At 41.5% G+C, this 18,744-nt stretch overlaps 1 protein-coding gene across 1 annotated transcript in view; it reads left to right on the forward strand.

The window, feature by feature from the left end:
• Positions 1-18,744, forward strand: part of zmp:0000001236 (mastermind-like protein 2) — a 35,378-nt gene continuing 16,634 nt past the window's right edge. Inside the window, exons 1-2 of the mRNA XM_046389722.1 lie at positions 1-812; positions 987-1,611. Coding sequence (XP_046245678.1) covers positions 1,201-1,611 — 411 coding nt within the window. The 5' untranslated portion in view covers positions 1-812; positions 987-1,200. The remainder of the gene's footprint in view (positions 813-986; positions 1,612-18,744) is intronic.

Here is an 18,744-nt window from a genome sequence, read left to right on the forward strand (position 1 = left end):
CATGAAGGTTCCTAAGATACACCAACAAAAGGAGATCTTTAAAACCACGAATATCTTATCTCCATCGACTAGCTTACTTCCATCTGCCAAATGCATTGTTGTTATTCCATTAAAGTCAAATTTAACAAACACTGGCGAGATCCTTCCTGCTCCTGCCACCGTCCAAGCCCTGCAGGACAGTTCGCCCTTCACTCCACTAGAGTGTGCATGTGGACCCCGCTTCGTCCACGGGAGTGTATCATGTCAAAAGAGGAATGTTAATACAATGAGGGTCTGTGTATTGTAGTTCCGCTATTGCCTCGGTGCACAACACGGACAAACGATTGTCAATGGACTATGTGAGACAGATCTCAATCGGTTTATGCAACGGCTTCCTGCGCTTCGGCTGCGTGATTTCATTTTTTATTTATTTTTTTTTTCACTTGCAATTTGCTATCAGAGCCTTCTCATCCGGATAGAAAGAGAAAGACTGAGAGAAAGGACTAATTTCCAAACAAAAATACCGTGAGTCTTGAAGTTTAGTGGGATTTATGTGTTTGTAGGTTCTCCTGTCGTGGCGACCAGTCGCTCACTTTGAATTTTAGTTGGCAGTCTTACTCTCTATTTTTGACTATTTGATTGAGTGTGGCGCGTTTTAGATAAAATAAGTTGACAGCGTGCCAGGGATGTCGATGAAACTGAAGTTGTGCGTGCCATGGATTTGAATTATCCAAGGGGGTTCATATTGAATGTAATTTAGCTATCTGTGAGCAGAGGTCGAATCGTTAAGCAAGAGCGGATTCATTCCAGCTGTGAATCCACGAATCTTTCAGGTTTGTAAATCATTTCACTTTTAATTAGAAGCTGACAGTCCTGAGGAAGAAATCACTGATAAAATTCTGTAACACCGGGACTTTTTAGCGTCTCTGTGAAAAATAGGATGAGTTTTGCTCTGACCTTATATTACTTTATAGGTAAATCTTTTATGTCACTCTAACATCTATCAGGTCGACGAGCTCATTGTGCAGCATATCTTTCAGCAGATATCAGAGGCTAAGTAGTGTCCCTCTCAAGTGACTTTGTGCGTGCAGTGCAGTCTTTTTCTCTCCACATGGGATCATAGCTGCGTCCACACGTCTTGCTCTCTTCCATGTCCATACTGTGGTCCATTTTAAGCTCAGTGGACCCCAGTCTCGATAAACTTGTCGGGGACTTGCGGGCATGGGAGAAGCGACCCCTGCTCAGTCTGCAGCAGGGGTATTCGTACCCATGTTGGGAGTCGGTTTAGGAACTATGCCCGGTGGAGTCGTCAACGGGCCGGTGGTGGCAACCTCCAGAGGCTCCGCGGTGCCCCAGCTGCACAACGCCATAGTGGAGCGCTTGCGCGCCCGGATTGAACTGTGCAGGAGGCACCACTCCACCTGTGAGAACCGCTACCAGAGGGGTCAGGCCGAGAGCTCGGACCGGGAACACGAGAATACGCTTCATCTGCTCAACATAGTCCACCAAGGGCCCGGGAACCGAAAGACAAAGGGCAACCGGGGATCGAACCAGCAACCTCCAGAGTACAGCAGGGCCAACGGAGAGCAGAAGGGCTCAGAGGGCGAGCAGAAGATTTCCACGCGCATAGCGGTGAGTATTTCGGGTGACCGCTCTTGGTGATGGGGGTGATGTTGACTGTGGGAAGCTTGTGGTACCGATGACACGATGGTGATTATGATCAGACTCTCATGGCGATGACGGAGGCTGAGTTCAGCACAAACCTCCCGCACAACAACAATCAGACCATGAAAGATTAGGTACTCTTTGAGCATATGTCGATGTGCTGGTCATGGGAACTGTAGTTAGGCTACTTCAGTGATAATGTTTTAAGCCATGTTTCTGAACAAACAGTTCATCCCTGTCCAACCTCCAACCACAGCCGCCAGGAAATGTTTTAAAACCAGAGTAATAAACTCTAGGTTCCTGATTTTGCTGATTAAAGGGGTCCTTGAAGTAGATGGGATGATACAGGATCACAAAGCTTGTTTGCAAAGCAATCCATTCAGAGGAAATGGTTTTGGGGTCATTAGGCCATGGGGATGTTTTGCATTCACTGCAAACCATGTCAGCAACCATCTCTACTGTGCAGTTGATCCAAATAGAGGGATGCAGATGCATTCTGTGGCTTGTTTAACCCATTTAATATGTAATCTCATTCTACAGTACAGATAATTCAGTTTCCTTTATGTGTCACAAGAATTAACAAATTCTCCAGAGGATGCTACCTGTCTGTTTGTTTCTGAGGGATCCTGTATTTAGTAACGACAGTATGACCCTATCTTGAGGAGTTCCGAGGCTCGTTTTCTAAATTTTGCATATCTGCACAATGAAGGATATTGAGAAAGGACTGTATGGTTTGCATGTTCTCTCTCAACAACAAAGCCTTGCAAAGAACACAACACAAGGAAACTTACTTGTAATTGTGCAACACAGCAAGGCAGGCTGTGTGCCTGCTAGTGCTGATAGGACTGACTTCCTGTATGGCATCTGTTAAGGGCAAAGCCAGTGAGATGTGAGATTTATATTGTTTGCTTTCATTGGGCATGAGGGAGTTCAGCATCTAGGCTGTGAATTATTTTCCAAGCTGCATTTCAATATAATATCAACAGGGTGAAAGTTTGCAGATGTTCCTGCTCTAGATTTGCTTGAGATGCTGGATGGAAAAATAAACAATGTAATATTTTTTTTTTCCAGTAAAGCCATAAAAGGGCAGAGATGATTGTTCTGTCAGCTCATTAATTCACTGGATTTGGGCACAGGATAGCCTCTGTTACATGTCTTGCAATTAGCTTATGCCTTCCTCAAGACTTGCATGTCCAAGAAGAGTAGATTCTCCATCATTTATGGTGCTTATACAAGGCGCGATATGGCTGTGGAACATGACAAGAGGCAAGACACAACAACATCATGGATTATATTGACTGTCTGAAAGAGGTCAGGGAACATCATTATCATGTACTGTTTTATTTTTACTGATGTTGACTCCGGAGTAGCGTGTTCTACATAAAACTGATGAGTGCAGCAAAATGGTGAGGAGGAAATGAAGTCCTGGTGCACATGTTTTTATCAACCCTGAGGTTAATATGTTTTTCACAACTTATGATGATTGGATGAAGCAGAACAGCAGCCACTGCATAAATCCTCCTCTTAATGCACTTATACTGTGTCTATCCAGTATTAACGCTGCAGAGATTTCTTAAATATATTCAAACTGGGTAAAGTGTAGAATAACACTTGCATTCAACATCTTAAAAATATGTATTTCTTGAATAATTTCTGGCTATGAAGAGAATCCAGCTTGTGTTTCAAATATTTCCTGGGGTGCAGTCATAGTTCACCATACTACATTCTTCTGAATTAAAAAGCGAGGCCTTTTCAATGGCCACATCTGTGCATGTTATTGACTGTTCACATTGGAATTTGCGATGGAAATGTACACCAAGTGAGGGGCAAGCAACACAATGGATTATGACGGGCTGGCAGTGCAGAGAGAGCAGCACTTAACAACAGTGCTCATTGAGACCAGATTAACAAAGGATATTCTTTTAGATGGAATTGGAGAAATGGGGAAGAAGAGATGAGAGCTTGCTTATCCAATGACTCAGAAAATGATTTCCCATAATGCTTGCATGAACTTACCAAAAGCTTTTCAATGTTTATTTTTTTAGATACTGTTTTTTCACCACCACTTTCTCAGTCTTGCCCTTCATACCTGTCAGTAAATGCATTCAGCACAGAAATAGGTCAGAGTAGAGCTTACAAAAACTAGTATTACAATGTACAGACATTGTTTCACCAGATTAGGATCCAGCAACCATCTCACATTGTCTATCAGTGATACAGATAGTGAGTACACAGACTAAAGCCTTGACAAACAGCGACGCAGCCTCGCTGCACGTAGCATGCCATGCATTGTCATGCCCTATTATCATGCTTTTAACAAATGGTTCACTAAGCACCTTCTTGAAAGATGTGCTGGCCATGAAACTGTTTGAAGCACAAGGCCCCCATATAAATGTTTAGAGCCACTGAATACATTTCCTGCACATGTTTACTTTAAGTCAAACAGGCCTTGAAAAAGCAGTAGGCGATGGATGCCTGGTGATTAACAGTCCCGTGTGCACCGGGAGGATTTTGTTATTTCCCAATCTTGTTCTAGTGACAGATCAGGGAACTACAGGCCTAGAGCGGCATGCGCTCATGGAGAAAGTGATCTGTATGCTGATGTATTTGCCTGTTGTGTTTGCCTACTCGTGGCTCTTTGTATCCACCACACAGCAGCAGCTCTTTTTAAAAGCCAGAGCGTGAGGCAACCTGGTCATGTAGTGGACTAAAACAGTGGTTCTCAAAGTGGGTTCCAGGGACCCCCAGGGGTCCTTCAAGGGGTTCCATAAGGTCCTCAGCAAAAAGAGAGATATTTTATTCATTATAATTCTAACCATATGCAAGACAGTAACAGAATGCATGACTATTTTGGTCACGTCATGGTCATGCACTTTTTGTAAAAAAAAAAAAAAGCAAAATTCTTATCAGATGGGGGAGCTTGGGACAAAATGGGGCCCACTGTCTAATTTGTGTCAGTTTAGGGGGTCCTTGATGTGAAAAAGCAAAGTCACTTGTCAAAAGCGGGTTAGAACTTAATGTCTTAATGTCAACCTTCTCCCTCTCTCTTATGCTTCTTGTCACTTTCTCCTGTGAGTTGCCCAATAACACACACAAACTACTTTTAAGATTTGTCTTACTTTGACCCAATTGCTGAAGCTTGAGCAAAAGGTTCAAATTTGGAACTGCTGTTGCTTGCAGTTTAGAGTTTGATAACAAATCAGATGTTCCCAAGTTGGACTTCAGAACCCCCACAAAAGGGTCAGTTGGACAGGAAAGCAGAAAAAAACTTCACAAAATCCTGCGTTATGCTTACTTTTGCAGACTTTGCTCATTGTCTTTCTAATGTGTGGAATGACAATTTTTGATATACCATGAATTAATGAATTGTATTTTAAAAATGCATCACCTCCCTTTAAACACTGCACTTTTCGGCCAGTGTTCAGCCAGCTAACAGCTTCATCGTCCTGCTGTGGAAGTCAAACAATTAATGTTTCCCCAACAAAAAGTTTTCTGTTTTTTTTGTTTGATGCATATATTAGTTCATTGTCATTGAGGTAACTACAGCTACCGGCTTAGCAGTGGATTGACAGCTTACTCAGATAGCATGGAGAAAGAGAAATTCATTGTGCTCTCTTGTGGCCATGTATGATGGATGAAGGGTAGTGTGTGCAGAATGTGAGTGTGGGCTGGGGTGTGCACTGTAAGTGTTTCCTGGCATACCCTGTTTGGCTGTTAAACTGCCTGAATCAGAGCTGCCGGTGGTCTGATCTGGCTCGGCTGTGATGTGAAACAATTAGCCCAGGTCTATGGGGGCCACCCACAGTGAAGCCCACAGCTTTACCCAGCCCTGTGCATGCAGCAGGGATCCATGTTCATCCCACAGATCACCTCCAGGTAGTCATGGGAAGACCAAAGTTTTTCTTTTAGGAATAGCTGGCTGTCAGCTGGACTGAATGCTGAATTACTTTAAGTCCCCTAGTGAAGAGTGAAATCACTGCGGGTGCTGTTTATTGACAGCACGACTACACTGTAAGCCTGATGTGATTAAGCTTGTCTCATTGTGTAGACTGGAGCTGTGAGATGAGTCGACCATCTCATAGTGCTCTGATTAAAACACATTAAGATAGGCCTCCATATACAGTGGTAAAGCCATCTGGTAATCTCCTCCTTCTATTTGGGATTAGTGTTCATGGTTTAAACGCTACAATCAATCCAATTCTACTTGTGCATAGTCCTTTTTTGGTATGGAAGATGTATTTAAAATGTCCTCTATTACTTAAATGTTCGTTTTTGTAACTAAAACACCAACATTTTGAATGTAATAAATGTCAGAGCAGTCTGTTTTTGCTATGTTTTCAGATATGCTTTTGTTTGTTATGATAGTAGGGCGGCACGGTGGTGCAGTGGTTAGCACTGTCGCTTCATACGCCTTCCAGGTTCGAATCCCGGCCTGGGCTCTTCTATGTGGAGTTTGCATGTTCTCCCCGTGCCTGCGTGGGTTTTCTCCGGGTACTCCGGACGTTAGGTTAATTGGCTACTCTACATTGCCCCTAGGTGTGAGTGTGAGAGTGTGTGGTTGTCTGTCTTTGTGTGTTGGCCCTGCGATTGACTGGCGACCATAGTAGTCACGCCCGTAGTCAGCTGGGATAGGCTCCAGCTCCCCCGCGACCCTGACGGATAAGCGGTATAGAAAATGGATGGATGGATGGATGTAATGATAGTAGAAAAACTTAGATATGAGTAGACTTTGGTTCGGTATAAATGCCTTATCCCCCATTCATGGGCCTCCATTGATCTGGCAAAATGACACCCACTGGTGTAAAGTATAGACTGTGAATAAAGTTAGGAGTCATTTGATGGCAAGTATTTCCAGATTCATTCATGCAGTAACATGTTTCCAAGGTAAATACTATGGTAAATACTATGACTTCTCCGTCCTCCGTCCCCATAAACAGAAGTGTCATGAAACTTTGCTCAGAGAAACACTGATACACATCAGCTAGATTTACTGACTTATGTCATAATTGTCAGGGCCATGTAACATTACGTTCTGGACATTCCACAGTCATATCCGAGGGTAGTTCATAAATTTTTAGCACCGAGTAGAGCTGCGTAAGCACGGCTTGTCTTTAAGGACTGGGGAAGTGGTGGGTTAATATCACAACACAAGGCTAATGCTGTGGCTTGTCAGTTTCCAGGAAATTGCAGCCTATTGAGGATATTTGCTTGGACAGTATGTTGATTCTGACTTAGTTAATAGCTGCTGTATCATCTACTGGCTAAATCATGCATGAAATGAATGTCTCTATTTCAGAGTAAACATGGTGTATGTGCATTTAAACTGCTTAGCTACATTTTGTGATCGTGATTGTTGTGTCCTCGAGGGACAGCGGTTGACAAGATTCAGCAAGATTCTCTATTGGTAGCCAACCCAGAGAGCAGATTTTTAAGTGGCATAGAACAAAGTTCACTGATGACTGACATTTCCCAGAGGAGCTTTATTTTTCAATCCCGTTGAGTTAATGACTATGTTTGCTAAAGTGATTATAGAGACTGTATTTGCAGTTGTATATACTGCAGCTGTCAATATTATTCGGTGTCACGATGGCATAAGTCATGATCTTCAGCAAAACATTCGTTCTGCTACAAATGAAATTTTAAGTGGTTGTCCAAGAGAGTCTGTTTATTATTGTCAGTTCTGAGCAGTTGTTGTAGTTCTGTTACTTACTGTGACTTCATGGCTCTCTTTTCCTTGTCTGCCTGGAAGCTGTTGCTGACTGTCCTGCTCCAAACAATGTTGTTAATGCCAGACAACATGTATCACTTCCTGTGCACCAGTGGATCTTTCTGGGAAAAGACCTATGAGACAGTTGGGAGCATGTACAGTAAAAGCTTTCATGAGCTCAACATAAGTTTTATCAGTTAAGGATTGAGAACAACAAAAAAGCTAAGGGTCATTGTCTGTTCTTCTTTTTTTTTTACCACAGCTTTGGAAATTGTTCATTGAAACTCTAGACATTTAGAGGTAGAAAAGGTTTTAGCCATAAACATCTGCTTCAGGAAGATAACCACGGGGCTGGAACAAAATCTACACTACAGTCAGACATCTTGGAACTTAGCTTTTGTAACTAATAAGACTTGATATTATTCATGTAAAAATGTTTTGGTTGGATGATTCTTTTTTTTTAAAGTGGCTCCAGTACAATTTGCCTTAAAAAGACAAGGCTCAGCAAATGTGATGTCATGCAGAAGCAGCAGCAGCGTGTTGGAAATAGTGCTCTGTGAATCTGGGACATCTCTGTACCTGGCAAGATTTGCATTGCCTTCTCCTCCTGAAATGAGCACACTTTCTTTTTTTTTCTTTTTTTTTCTGGGCTAATTTAGAGTTTTTTAAACAAGTACACATAGCACACATAGAAAACACACGCACACACACAATAAGAAGGCAAAGAAGAACATATGAATCAGGGATGACAGAAATTTCCAGACACCCAGCAGGGCAGTGAGGATGTCTGTCAAATCAAAGTCATTCAGGGATCATCTGTTTTACAGTATTTCTAGTAGTGGTGTCTTAAGAACCCCCTCGTCCTATTTTCCTCTTCCCACCCAGCCTCAACCCCCATCTCCCACTTCACCACCTTCCCATCCATCTCTCTCTCTCTCTCTCTCTCTCACACACACACACACACACACACACACACACACACACACACACACACACACACACACACAGAACCTACCCTGCCTCACATGTCTCATGTTTTATTCAGCGTCCTATGGAAAGGCTGTGTCTGTCTTTGAAGAGTGCTGCTGAAATCATGTAGTAGACCAATCTGATCCTCAGTCTTCAAGGGATGATACAATATAAGTGTGTACATGCTCAGAGGAACACAGGCCTCCAACAGTCCAGGTGAGCCAGGTCTGCTTCACTGCTGTATGAGGTATGAGCCTGGCCTTTAGGGTAAATTTAGCAGTTGGACTGTAACAACTGTTCATCCGGTTTTAAAAGCCTTTCCACCAACGACATCTGGTTGCTGGGGTTTGCAGCCTCTGGCAGAGTTTGCAAGGTAACAACTTTACCTTCAAGCGGGATGTTAACACTGTAGAAAATACATGATCAGCGTTAACCTTGCAGCGTCTCCTCCCCGGTGGGGCAGGTTGTGTTGTTTTTCTGTGTCCGATCTGCTGATTTATACTCAGTGTAGTAGTTAATTAAAGGTCGTGTGTGTGTGTGATTGGCATTGCTTATCATCACACATTTGTGTAATATGATGTGTGTGCAATTTTGCTGTTCCTGTAAGTAATTTATCTTGTTAGATTTAGACTATACTTTGAATACAGTCTCTGCGTAAATGAAGGCCATTTTTAAGTATGACATTTTCTACCTCTGAACAATTAATATATTAACTGAAAACAATCAACAGAATAGTCTGCAAGAAAATATCGCTTGGTCAGAGTTTTAGATGTGTTTAACATTCAACAAGTTTGAAAGACAGATAATGTTGTTCGATATATCAAAAATAACAATAAATGGCTGCTGAACAGGACAGAAGTAGAGACAGTGGAATCCAATATGTCATCAGCTGAGTCTTGTGATTGATTTGCTAGCTCCACATGAACTCATACAGCATAGTGGGACTTAATCCTTTATGTGCTTATCACTGCAATCTTAGCCTTCGTTCACAACAAAGCCGTACCGGCATTTTCCCCGAAATGTTACGGGGTCTTGAGGTAGGACTTTGGCAGTAAGCATTTTCCTGAACATCAATCCACGACCCCACGCAAGAAATATTCCTGAGCATTTCAGGGATATGCTGCATGTGTGAAAGGGGATTTATACTTTGCAGCAGACTCTTGTGAATATGCCTGGATACTTGTTTCATGTTTTGAATATGAATTACCCCACTGTTCAGTGTTCATCCAAGTGAACATTTCTCTGGGTTGAAATACCTCCTTTCCCAAGAGGTTTGGATTAGAGGGTCCCCACTGTATCCCTTTGTTGTTGATTTGTGCTTTCAGCATGTTTCCAGTTGTTGCCAGCACTTTGTTTGAATTTCAAGCCTTATGTGGACCTCAAGATAGAAAAAAAAATCATTTGTGCCACTGAAATCAACGGAGAATTTTAAGATGACTAATGCGTTAGTGCGCCATTGTAGTTATTAAAGCCCTTTGACTGAGAAAAGATGTTTTTTCATGGCTTTTCCTCATCTGGAATTTAGACATAAAAATATATGTGAAGCTTGGGGCAATCACTTAGCAAGGAAGGACCATGTTTATGTACAGCTGTATAGTCAGAGGGGCCTTGTAGAGGTATCCGTTCATGCCTGATGCGATTTCTTCTGCTGAGAGAGCTCTTTGAGGTTTGTCAGGTTTTTCCTGCTTGACTTAATTGAAGAGAGGGAAGGATTGTGTGTGAGGAAAAAGGGGGGTGGGGGGGTGGAGGTGGGGAGGGGGGATTCGAGGTTAGTGCCTTGGAGTGTCTTTCCACAAGTGCTTTGCTACACAGTGCTGTAACTGGAACCCTGTGGGAACAAGCATGTTCAGGTGCATTTTATGTGCAGTGCATGGAAGGTGAATTTAGGGGACAAATTGCACGCAAGATAAAACAGAAGTGGTAGTTTGGCCTTGTTTCAACAATACCTAGAAAATAGATGGCTTCACTTAATATTGATTGTTTTTGTTGATTTTTAGTGCTCATATTCACCTTAACAGCCATGTTTTCCTTGTAAAGCTGACAGGTGGGTGATGCTTGGATAAACAGGAGCTTATCTATAACTGTTCTCACACTTATCTGACAATCAGCCACCTGATATGTCAGAGTTTCCTGGATTGGTCACAGCTGCTGCTGTAAACAGGTCTGATTATCACCAGAGAACTGGATGTGGCTGTCACCTTTAGTTTTACTATGTTACCATAATGACAGTCTTCATCTTGCTGAAAGTCTTTACTACAGTCTTACATGGCTTCATAGGTTCACAACAAGATATATTTATTGGACAAAACATTTCAAAGCCCCAATCAGCCATCTTGCTCCTCTGCTGAGGAACAATTGGGTTCAGCTTTATTTGCAGGACTTCAGAAAGCCTATTCTCCTCAGGGTCATTACCCCGCTCAGGAAATGAGAAAGTGGGCTCCTGATGTCACTGGCAAACCCCTTACACAGAATGTCGGGTTAAACTGGGAGGGGAGGGCCATGCTAGATCAGAGTTCAGACATGTTTACATTACAGCTCAGGATATTTCTCAGAGCCCGGCCAAGCTGCTGAAGTTCCCAGGCTCCAGAGTTGCAGAGTGCTGAAAAGAGGCACAAGCATTCACTTTTTCTTCTCTTCCCTCCCTCCCGCTCCCGTGCTCTGGGGTCTAAGTCATAGTTCAACTCCATTTGCATCGCAATAATGTTTTGTTCTTTGCTACAGTCGTCCATAGGGGGGAATTTTGTAGTACATGTAAAACATGTGAAATGTGAAAGTCACAAACATAGTTGACATAGTGTTTTCACGTCTGAACTGATGTTGTTGACATTGTTAAAGAAAGGAATGTCAGGAACTAAGACCAAATTCATTACATACATTATCACAGTTTTTGTCTCCAGTGCTTGAAACCTCCTTTGCTTTTCTGTTGAAGGACAGTGCTCAATAGACATACCTGTTTCAGGAGTGACAGTGTGTGACAAATGGCAAAACACACATAACATGAGTATTCAGAGTTAAACGACAAACCAAATGCCAATGTTGGCGTGAGACCTACATTAAACAAGAGATCCTAGCAGTGTCCTTGGTTTGACAGAGATTTAGAGATTGTCATTTTTCTCTTTAGATAGCTGACTAGCTAAATCATTACAGAGCACTCTGGCAGGATTTTATCTTCATTTCATCTTGTCATGGATAGCAGTGCTGCATTACCCACCATGGAGCTGCAGGCCCATTTAAAGCATGTGATTAGTTTGGGTTTCAGTGCTGACTTTAAAAGATTTTTTTCTGTTTATTACATAGTGGATCTTATTTTCATAGTTTTCACTGCTGCTTCCATCATTTCTTTTGATAATGTTGTTCTCATCAAAATAATTGCTAAAAAACATGAATGTGACGACATAAAAAGGAGTCAAACTTGGCAAGAGTTCAGATGGCAGGACAGGTTTAAATGAACTCTGAGGTTAGCCAACTTATCTGCAGGAGAAAACAGAGGCAAAAAGTAAAACATCCATCACAACTCAGCTTTGAACTGCGTTACTCATCAGTTTTGCTATGCAATCAGGGATTGCCAATATTAACAACATTAGGGGTCTGTTCACTGTTGGTTTCATGATATAAAGCTGATAATAAAGTCAAATGAAGTGGTAGGTCATCCGGTCAACTGTTTTGGCTTGTAATTTTTTCCCAGAGGAGCAGAATGATATTTTAACCATGCTGTTATAATAAGTTGTCATGAAATGGAGTCTAAGTGTAGAAATCTCAGAGAACTACTGAATCATTTGACGACATGAACCTGGTCAGACTTTAAAGTAACTCGGTATCAGTCACAATAACACGATTATTATCTGCTTACAAAATATGGGTATCGCTGGCTATATCCACAAACTACCACAACTGTCAAATACTGTTTCAAATGTTTCAGACTGCTAGACCAGCCAGTCCTGAGCATTAGATACGGGTCTAGAGGAGGAACATAGATGGTCTTGTTTCTTGCCTCAGCTCTGCCAATAAGGCTGAGAAGTGGCAACTGGAATGTTTGTGTTAGTGCTCTGCTGTGGTGAGGTGTCACGGTGCTGAGCTATGCTCCGGCGCCTGCTCTCTCTCCACCTTGCCCAGAGGCACACAGACACTGCTGTTGCATCTACTGCACACACGGAAGGTGAAACTGGGGGAGGATCTCTGGTCTTTATGGGATATATTGGAAAGCTGTCTACTTACTGATCTGATCATTCGGTTTTGATTCTAATGATTTGGATTTCAAATATACCGTGGCTCCAATTAGACACGGTGCTCTTTTGCAGACATGAATTCAAACTAAACTGTTTTGCATGATGGAACGAAGTCTCTGCCCATAGCAGTAACAGTGCAGTATTTTGATTGACCAACAACTTGAGTTTGTCTGATTCAAATGAGGCAAACTTCCACTGGTTGTTGAGCAATCACGTGTCGTATCATTGCCTCATTGGAAGGTGTATCACTAAAGTCTGGTAGGGCGAAATGATCAAATTCAACTCCAGAACCAGCTGATTCTGAAGTAGAATGAAACAAACATAACGTTTTTCAATGTAAACTTTGTTCTCTTTGCACAACTAAGAGAAGTCTGTTTTCCCGCCATGAAAGGATTACAGGAAGAGTAATGAGCAAAAACAGTGGAGTCTCACACTGAAATGGTGCAGCAGGTAGTACTTTTCTTGCCATGTTGGGTAATTTGCCTAATATTTATGGCAGCTGCAGGAGACTGTGGCCCAGAACTTTAAAGATATGTTGCATTTCTACAATCATTTTATTTGACCATTTTATAGTTTGCTAAGTTGTGGTGTGTCATTGTCTCAGATATTTCCAGTAATGTAAAACTGCAATTTTTTTTCCAAGGTAACAATCGTTTCAGTTGAACACTTCTCGCTGTAACTTCAGGGAGAAAGTCACAGAGTGAGGAAGGAAGTGGTTAAAGTGATATGAATCAAACTTTAAAATCTTACGTCGTCCTGGCTTGACTCGGGGCAGGTTTTCATCAGCAATGGTGGTTGTTCAGCAGTGAATTCAACAACTCATGATCCCATACTACATCACTTCATCATCAGACTGCGTCTTTTGTTTTCAGCGCTTTGAACAAGAGACCCCTTGCAGCAAAAATTACATACTGTGTGTTAAGTATTAGATGCATACATTGTGTAACCATAAACAACTGAAACCCATACTACGCAATAGCAGTCAGTACTGTCTTTTTGAAATTTGTACACTGTATTTGCGTTGTTGTCAATAAGGCTTTGTAGTCTGTAATGGAGTGCATTGCAGTGTCTTTTAAACTTAAAAGAAAGGAGAGGGGGAGCTGAGGGAGGGAATTCGTTCCATCTCTGTATAACCTTTCATTTTCACCTTCTTTGTCTCCCTGAAAGGTCTCTACACACTCTCATGGTATTATAGAAAAGGCTTCTAAATTGTTGTTTTTGCTCCCTTAAGTTTTTATCCCATTTTCTCCCCTCTTTAAAAAAACTACAAAGTATGTTTAATCCATCTGGTAAAGCCAGGTGGTGAATGTTGCCTCCAAAAGATGAGAATGAGTCTTAAAGCAATTAAGGATGTGAATCCTATAACTACATGGTTTTAAGAGGGTGGAATAATTCTGAATAAGGCAGGCTACAATATCTTTATAAAAGACGTGTGACCTTTTAGAATATCATAACATGTAACAAAGTGAGGGCAAAACCAAATCATATGTGTAGTCCACTGGTTGGCCTTTAAACTAAGGATGGTTTCCCCTAAAACATTTCTGATTAAATGCATGCAAGTGAAATGACCCTTAAAAACAAACTCATGCCGTATCAGACCATATCTGACACAAGGAGGGGAGAAATGTGTTAGGTCAAGTGCTGCCTGCCACTGAGCGTTATTCAATTAATCATTCAGTGTATCTCCATCATTTTTCCAGAGTATCTTCAAACAGTGATTATTACTGTATGCAGCAAACAAGACGCGCGCTTATGCGCTTTAAGTACACAGTCAGAGGGTATGGTTCCTGTAATAAGACCCTTTTAAATTTATTTGGGCTGACTTGTTCTCTTAAAGTGATGGCAAATGATCATTGAGCAAGTAAAGACTCATTCTCTTTCCTTTCTGCTTACAGAGAAAATCTGTGATTCTGCATTCTTTTCATAGCTGTTAGTGAGAAAGTGGGGTTATTATGTGTGCGTATGCATGATAACAAGGAGAAAGAGAGTGAAGAGAACATTCCTTTCTCACTCCCACTCTCCAGCACCACACCCCCATTGCTACTCGCTGCCACCCCACCCCCAGTTTCCTTCCTGTGCTTTTTTTAGAGTCTATTGGATGTTTTTCCCACATCCGGCAACAAAGCCAGCCTTTTTATGCCATAACCTAACAGCATGGTGTTCTGTGGTTCTGCTACACACAGGCATGGTCAAGTGTGATGTATTAATTGAAGCCCAATCTTTCCTAACTTCTCGTCCTCCTCCACTTGACAGGTTGCATAGGTGTTGTAGTTGGGTGCAGTGTCTCAATCAGGAGCAGAGACGGTTTCTATCATGTACTGAAGAACATATTCTGTGTCCTCGAACAATGAAAGGTACTTGTTAATACTGAGGTAATGGTTAGCAATATCTTGACCTCAAGCTGTAGGAGTAAATAAGAATGTACGTACTTTTGGATGATTAAGCTTAGTTTTCAGTGAAAACAAGATCAGAGCATCTTGAAACATAAGTCTTTGCTTCAAGAATGAAAACATGTTCATACAAGTACTAATAAGTGCTGGTGCTGTGAGAGAGCGGTGAAGTCGCTTGAGGTCTGGATATGATAGGTAAGTGGATCTAATTATTTCTTTGATTTTTATGATTCTGTTTTTTAAATATTTCACTCTAATGGCCTGGCAGCGCTTCTCAGCTCTTTTTCAATTTCCACAGAGCGTTATCAAAGGGTGCAGGCCAAAATGCCTCTGGATGTAATTGGATAAACTTGTAACCAATGAGAGCAACACAATACTGTATGTGACGTAATGCTGAGCGAGTTAAGGTGGCAGCCGTCCGCATTTTTTTCAGGTCATTTTGGGCATGAATGTCATAAAGGAAAAAAACATATGCCAGCTACTAACGTGAACACAAAGAGCAATTACTTGCAGCTTCAGTAACCATAGACACAATCGATCCAAAGGCATATATGTGTGTATGTGTGTGTGTGTGTGTGTTGTGGTACAGTACACTTGTGGTACACTTTTTGTTGTTCCATACTGCTGATATTATATTGGCTGTTCATCACCAGTAACATCAGTTGATCAGTTGAATAAAAAAACCCCTGAATGGATTAATAATAATTAACCTTGTTTATAGTTCAAGGAGTCCTGTTTTATGATGGTGGTCGATGGGGAAAATTAGTTTTGGGCCACAGGGGATTCTTGTGTTGCAGAACTGGTAGCCACTGGAACAAACTAGCAGCAAGGCTCAGCCAACTCCCAATAGATTTTTGAAGTTGCCTCCTGCAGGCAAATAGCGTTGTTGCAGTTTAAACACATGCACCACCTTGAGGCAGTGAGTTTCTGTCTTGCATATTTGCGCCACTGATTTGACTCAAACTGCTGTGCCAGATCTGCAGATATGCCAGTGATCGTGTGGTCCTGCCACTGGATGATAAGCCCGGGTTTTATATCAGTGACGGTGTTTGTCCTTTGTTATTTTTATACATTTAAACAAGTGGTCCTTAAACAGTCACTTAAATGGACCAATAACTAACAGAGTATGATATTCAAATATTTTTACTCTAATGCTCTTTTCAGTAGTTAGTAGATTATACCAGAACAAGTTTTCAAAGGACCGATTAAAATACTGACACTTATGTTTATCAGCGCTTGTCCTCATTGTCATTCCCAGTGAATTAATTCCATTGGTAAGAGGGAATTTTTTCCTCTATTATGCTGCCTTGGCTGAGTTTGAATCACTAAGCTCATCTGTTTTGCCTGAAGTAGTCAAAGCGAGGGAAAAAAACAGCTGTCTAGTCAGTGAAGGGATGCTTTGCCAGTTGAGCTGTGAAATCCACACAAGCAAGCAGGATAATCTCTTCCACACAGGCCAAATATCACATCCTGGGATGGAAATGCAGATAGTTCCATGTACACAACCTTGACCTAACAGGGTGTAATTTAATGTGACAGCTGCATAATGGATAATGTGATATCCCAAATGTCATCATATTGGCAGTAAAGGTAAATGTTCCTTTTTGTCTGAATGACGTTCTACCAACAGCAGAACTGTACTTTAAAACATAGGGTTTTATAATGTTACCTTGGCTTAGTGTCACAAAGGAGATGAGGAATGACTCCTTTAGGTTTGTTTTCCAGTGACAGTCTTTTGCTAGACGGGGAACTTGTGTAGAATGGAATGGAAAGTGAGGGATTGATTAGCTTGTTTTTCCACTTCCCACCCTATTTTACAACCTGTATCATAACTGCAATCTGCCAGTCTGTCGGCAGTGTTCTGGCCAGTAGGTTATTGCTGTTCAATAGCCCATTCCTACAGACCAGTCGGAGTGAGCATGGCCAGATTATGTGCAGATGGTGTGACGATAACCACATGGTTGTGAGTCCTTCAGTTGAGTTATTTTCCTTGCCGAATTTCGAGGCTTCACTGTTCATTTATTTGTATAATACCGAGTATTCAAACCACTTACATGTTTTTAATAAATTGTCCTTAGTGAAACTCAGCAGAACTAGTAGCAGCAGAACTGAATTTTCCAGAGTAGATATCCTTTTAATTTTAATTTGGTGTTTTTAATTAGGTGTACATGATTTAGAAAAGTCTGAGGCTGTGTGTTTGGCAGAGCCGTTGGTACTTGGACACGGTCTTAAAAACCACTGACAAAATGTTCATCGTCAAGAGCAGTAGATCTTTACGTGACCAGATACGACTACAGGTACAGGGGACCTGCCTGTAAGTGCCAAGGGCTGTTCTAGTATGAAAGAGGTGCTTTGGAGATATTAATTTCCAAGATAATCTTGATCAGCACAAACCCTTTTCATCAGTTTGAAATCACAGTGGCTGCTCAGTGTTTTCTTTGTATGAATGTCAGTAATCACATCATGGGAAAATTGTTTAATTTTGTTGTTTTTTTTTTTTTTTTTGACCTGGAAAGATTACCTGAGGGTGCAGTGTGATTCTCTCTTACTAGCTGCTACATGTAAAAAACAAAAGAAACGTAAAACGCTGGTTCACAAGGCCCACTTAGACACACACATAAGAGCTGCCTGCGTGCACAAACTTGCTCAGCGACATGGGCTCTGCTGCAACCTTGAACTCTCCCTGCCACTGTGACAGCCACCACGTGCTCAGACACTGTCGAGCTCGGTACCTGAAAGGCTCTTTGGTGACTTAGGCGACCCTTGGAATGACATGTCTTTTTTTATTGTGCATATGCAAGAGAGCACACGTGTTAGTCGTGGCGTGAAAGCTGCCCTTGTTGTGCCCTACATTGATGAAATATCGTCTTACTGTTTGGATGGCATCTCTCTGTGCTCATGAAGTGACGAACCAAAACATCAAGTTTTGTGTTTCTGGCTACCTGGCAAATTTAAGTCCCTTTGTATCAATGTTTTGGTCTCCACCTCCTAGGAAAAAATACATGTGGCTCTTAAGCTTTTAAATGTTGCACACTCTTCACAAACTAGTCTCTAACTTTGTCTGTCTGATGTTTGGCAGTGTATCGAACATGGAGTGGGTTTATCATAGCTAGTTTATTTGTTGAAAACAGCCAGAGTTTATGAGAGAGCTGAGACAGAACCAAACAGTTAATATGCTGTAACAAAAATAATGACATGGAAGAAGCTCAAAAGCTGTGTGGAGCGGCCGAGCTGGGTGATTATTCTCTGTCGGTGTGCTGCTAATGGCAAGTCCTTTCATATTATTATAATTTGACTCAGTGTTAATATAAAGCTATTATTTTTTTTGGTAGAAGAGAGAGATAAAAACCCTCAAACAGCGAAAAGTATGCGCTCTCTTTGTTCATTGTTTCACTCCATTTGTCCATTTTGGGTTTTCTTATGCAATGACCAGAGATTTGCTCGGGTTTGTAAAAATGAATTTAACATATGCAGTTAACTGACAGTCTGTTTCATAATTTCCTGGTTTGTCCTTTCAAATCAGACAGTTACTTCATACCAACATGTGGAGCCAGGAGTGTACAGTTATCAGGTAAAGCCGTTAATTTACTGCTCTACATGATGATTCCCAAGGGTCTCACTTGTTTCTAGCAGTCAAGCTTGATCCAAACACTTTTCTTTCAGTCTCAGTCGTGTAAAAACCAATTGTTTTTTAGACCAAGCTGTCCTTTATAAAGGCAAACGGTTGTGAATTGAACGGAGTTGTTTGTTTTTCATGGATTATGGTATCTAACTAATACTAAGATACATCGGTATCATGTGATGTTAG

This window comes from Scatophagus argus, chromosome 5 (genome assembly GCF_020382885.2).
Source record: "Scatophagus argus isolate fScaArg1 chromosome 5, fScaArg1.pri, whole genome shotgun sequence".
Classification (NCBI taxonomy): Eukaryota; Metazoa; Chordata; class Actinopteri; family Scatophagidae; genus Scatophagus; species Scatophagus argus.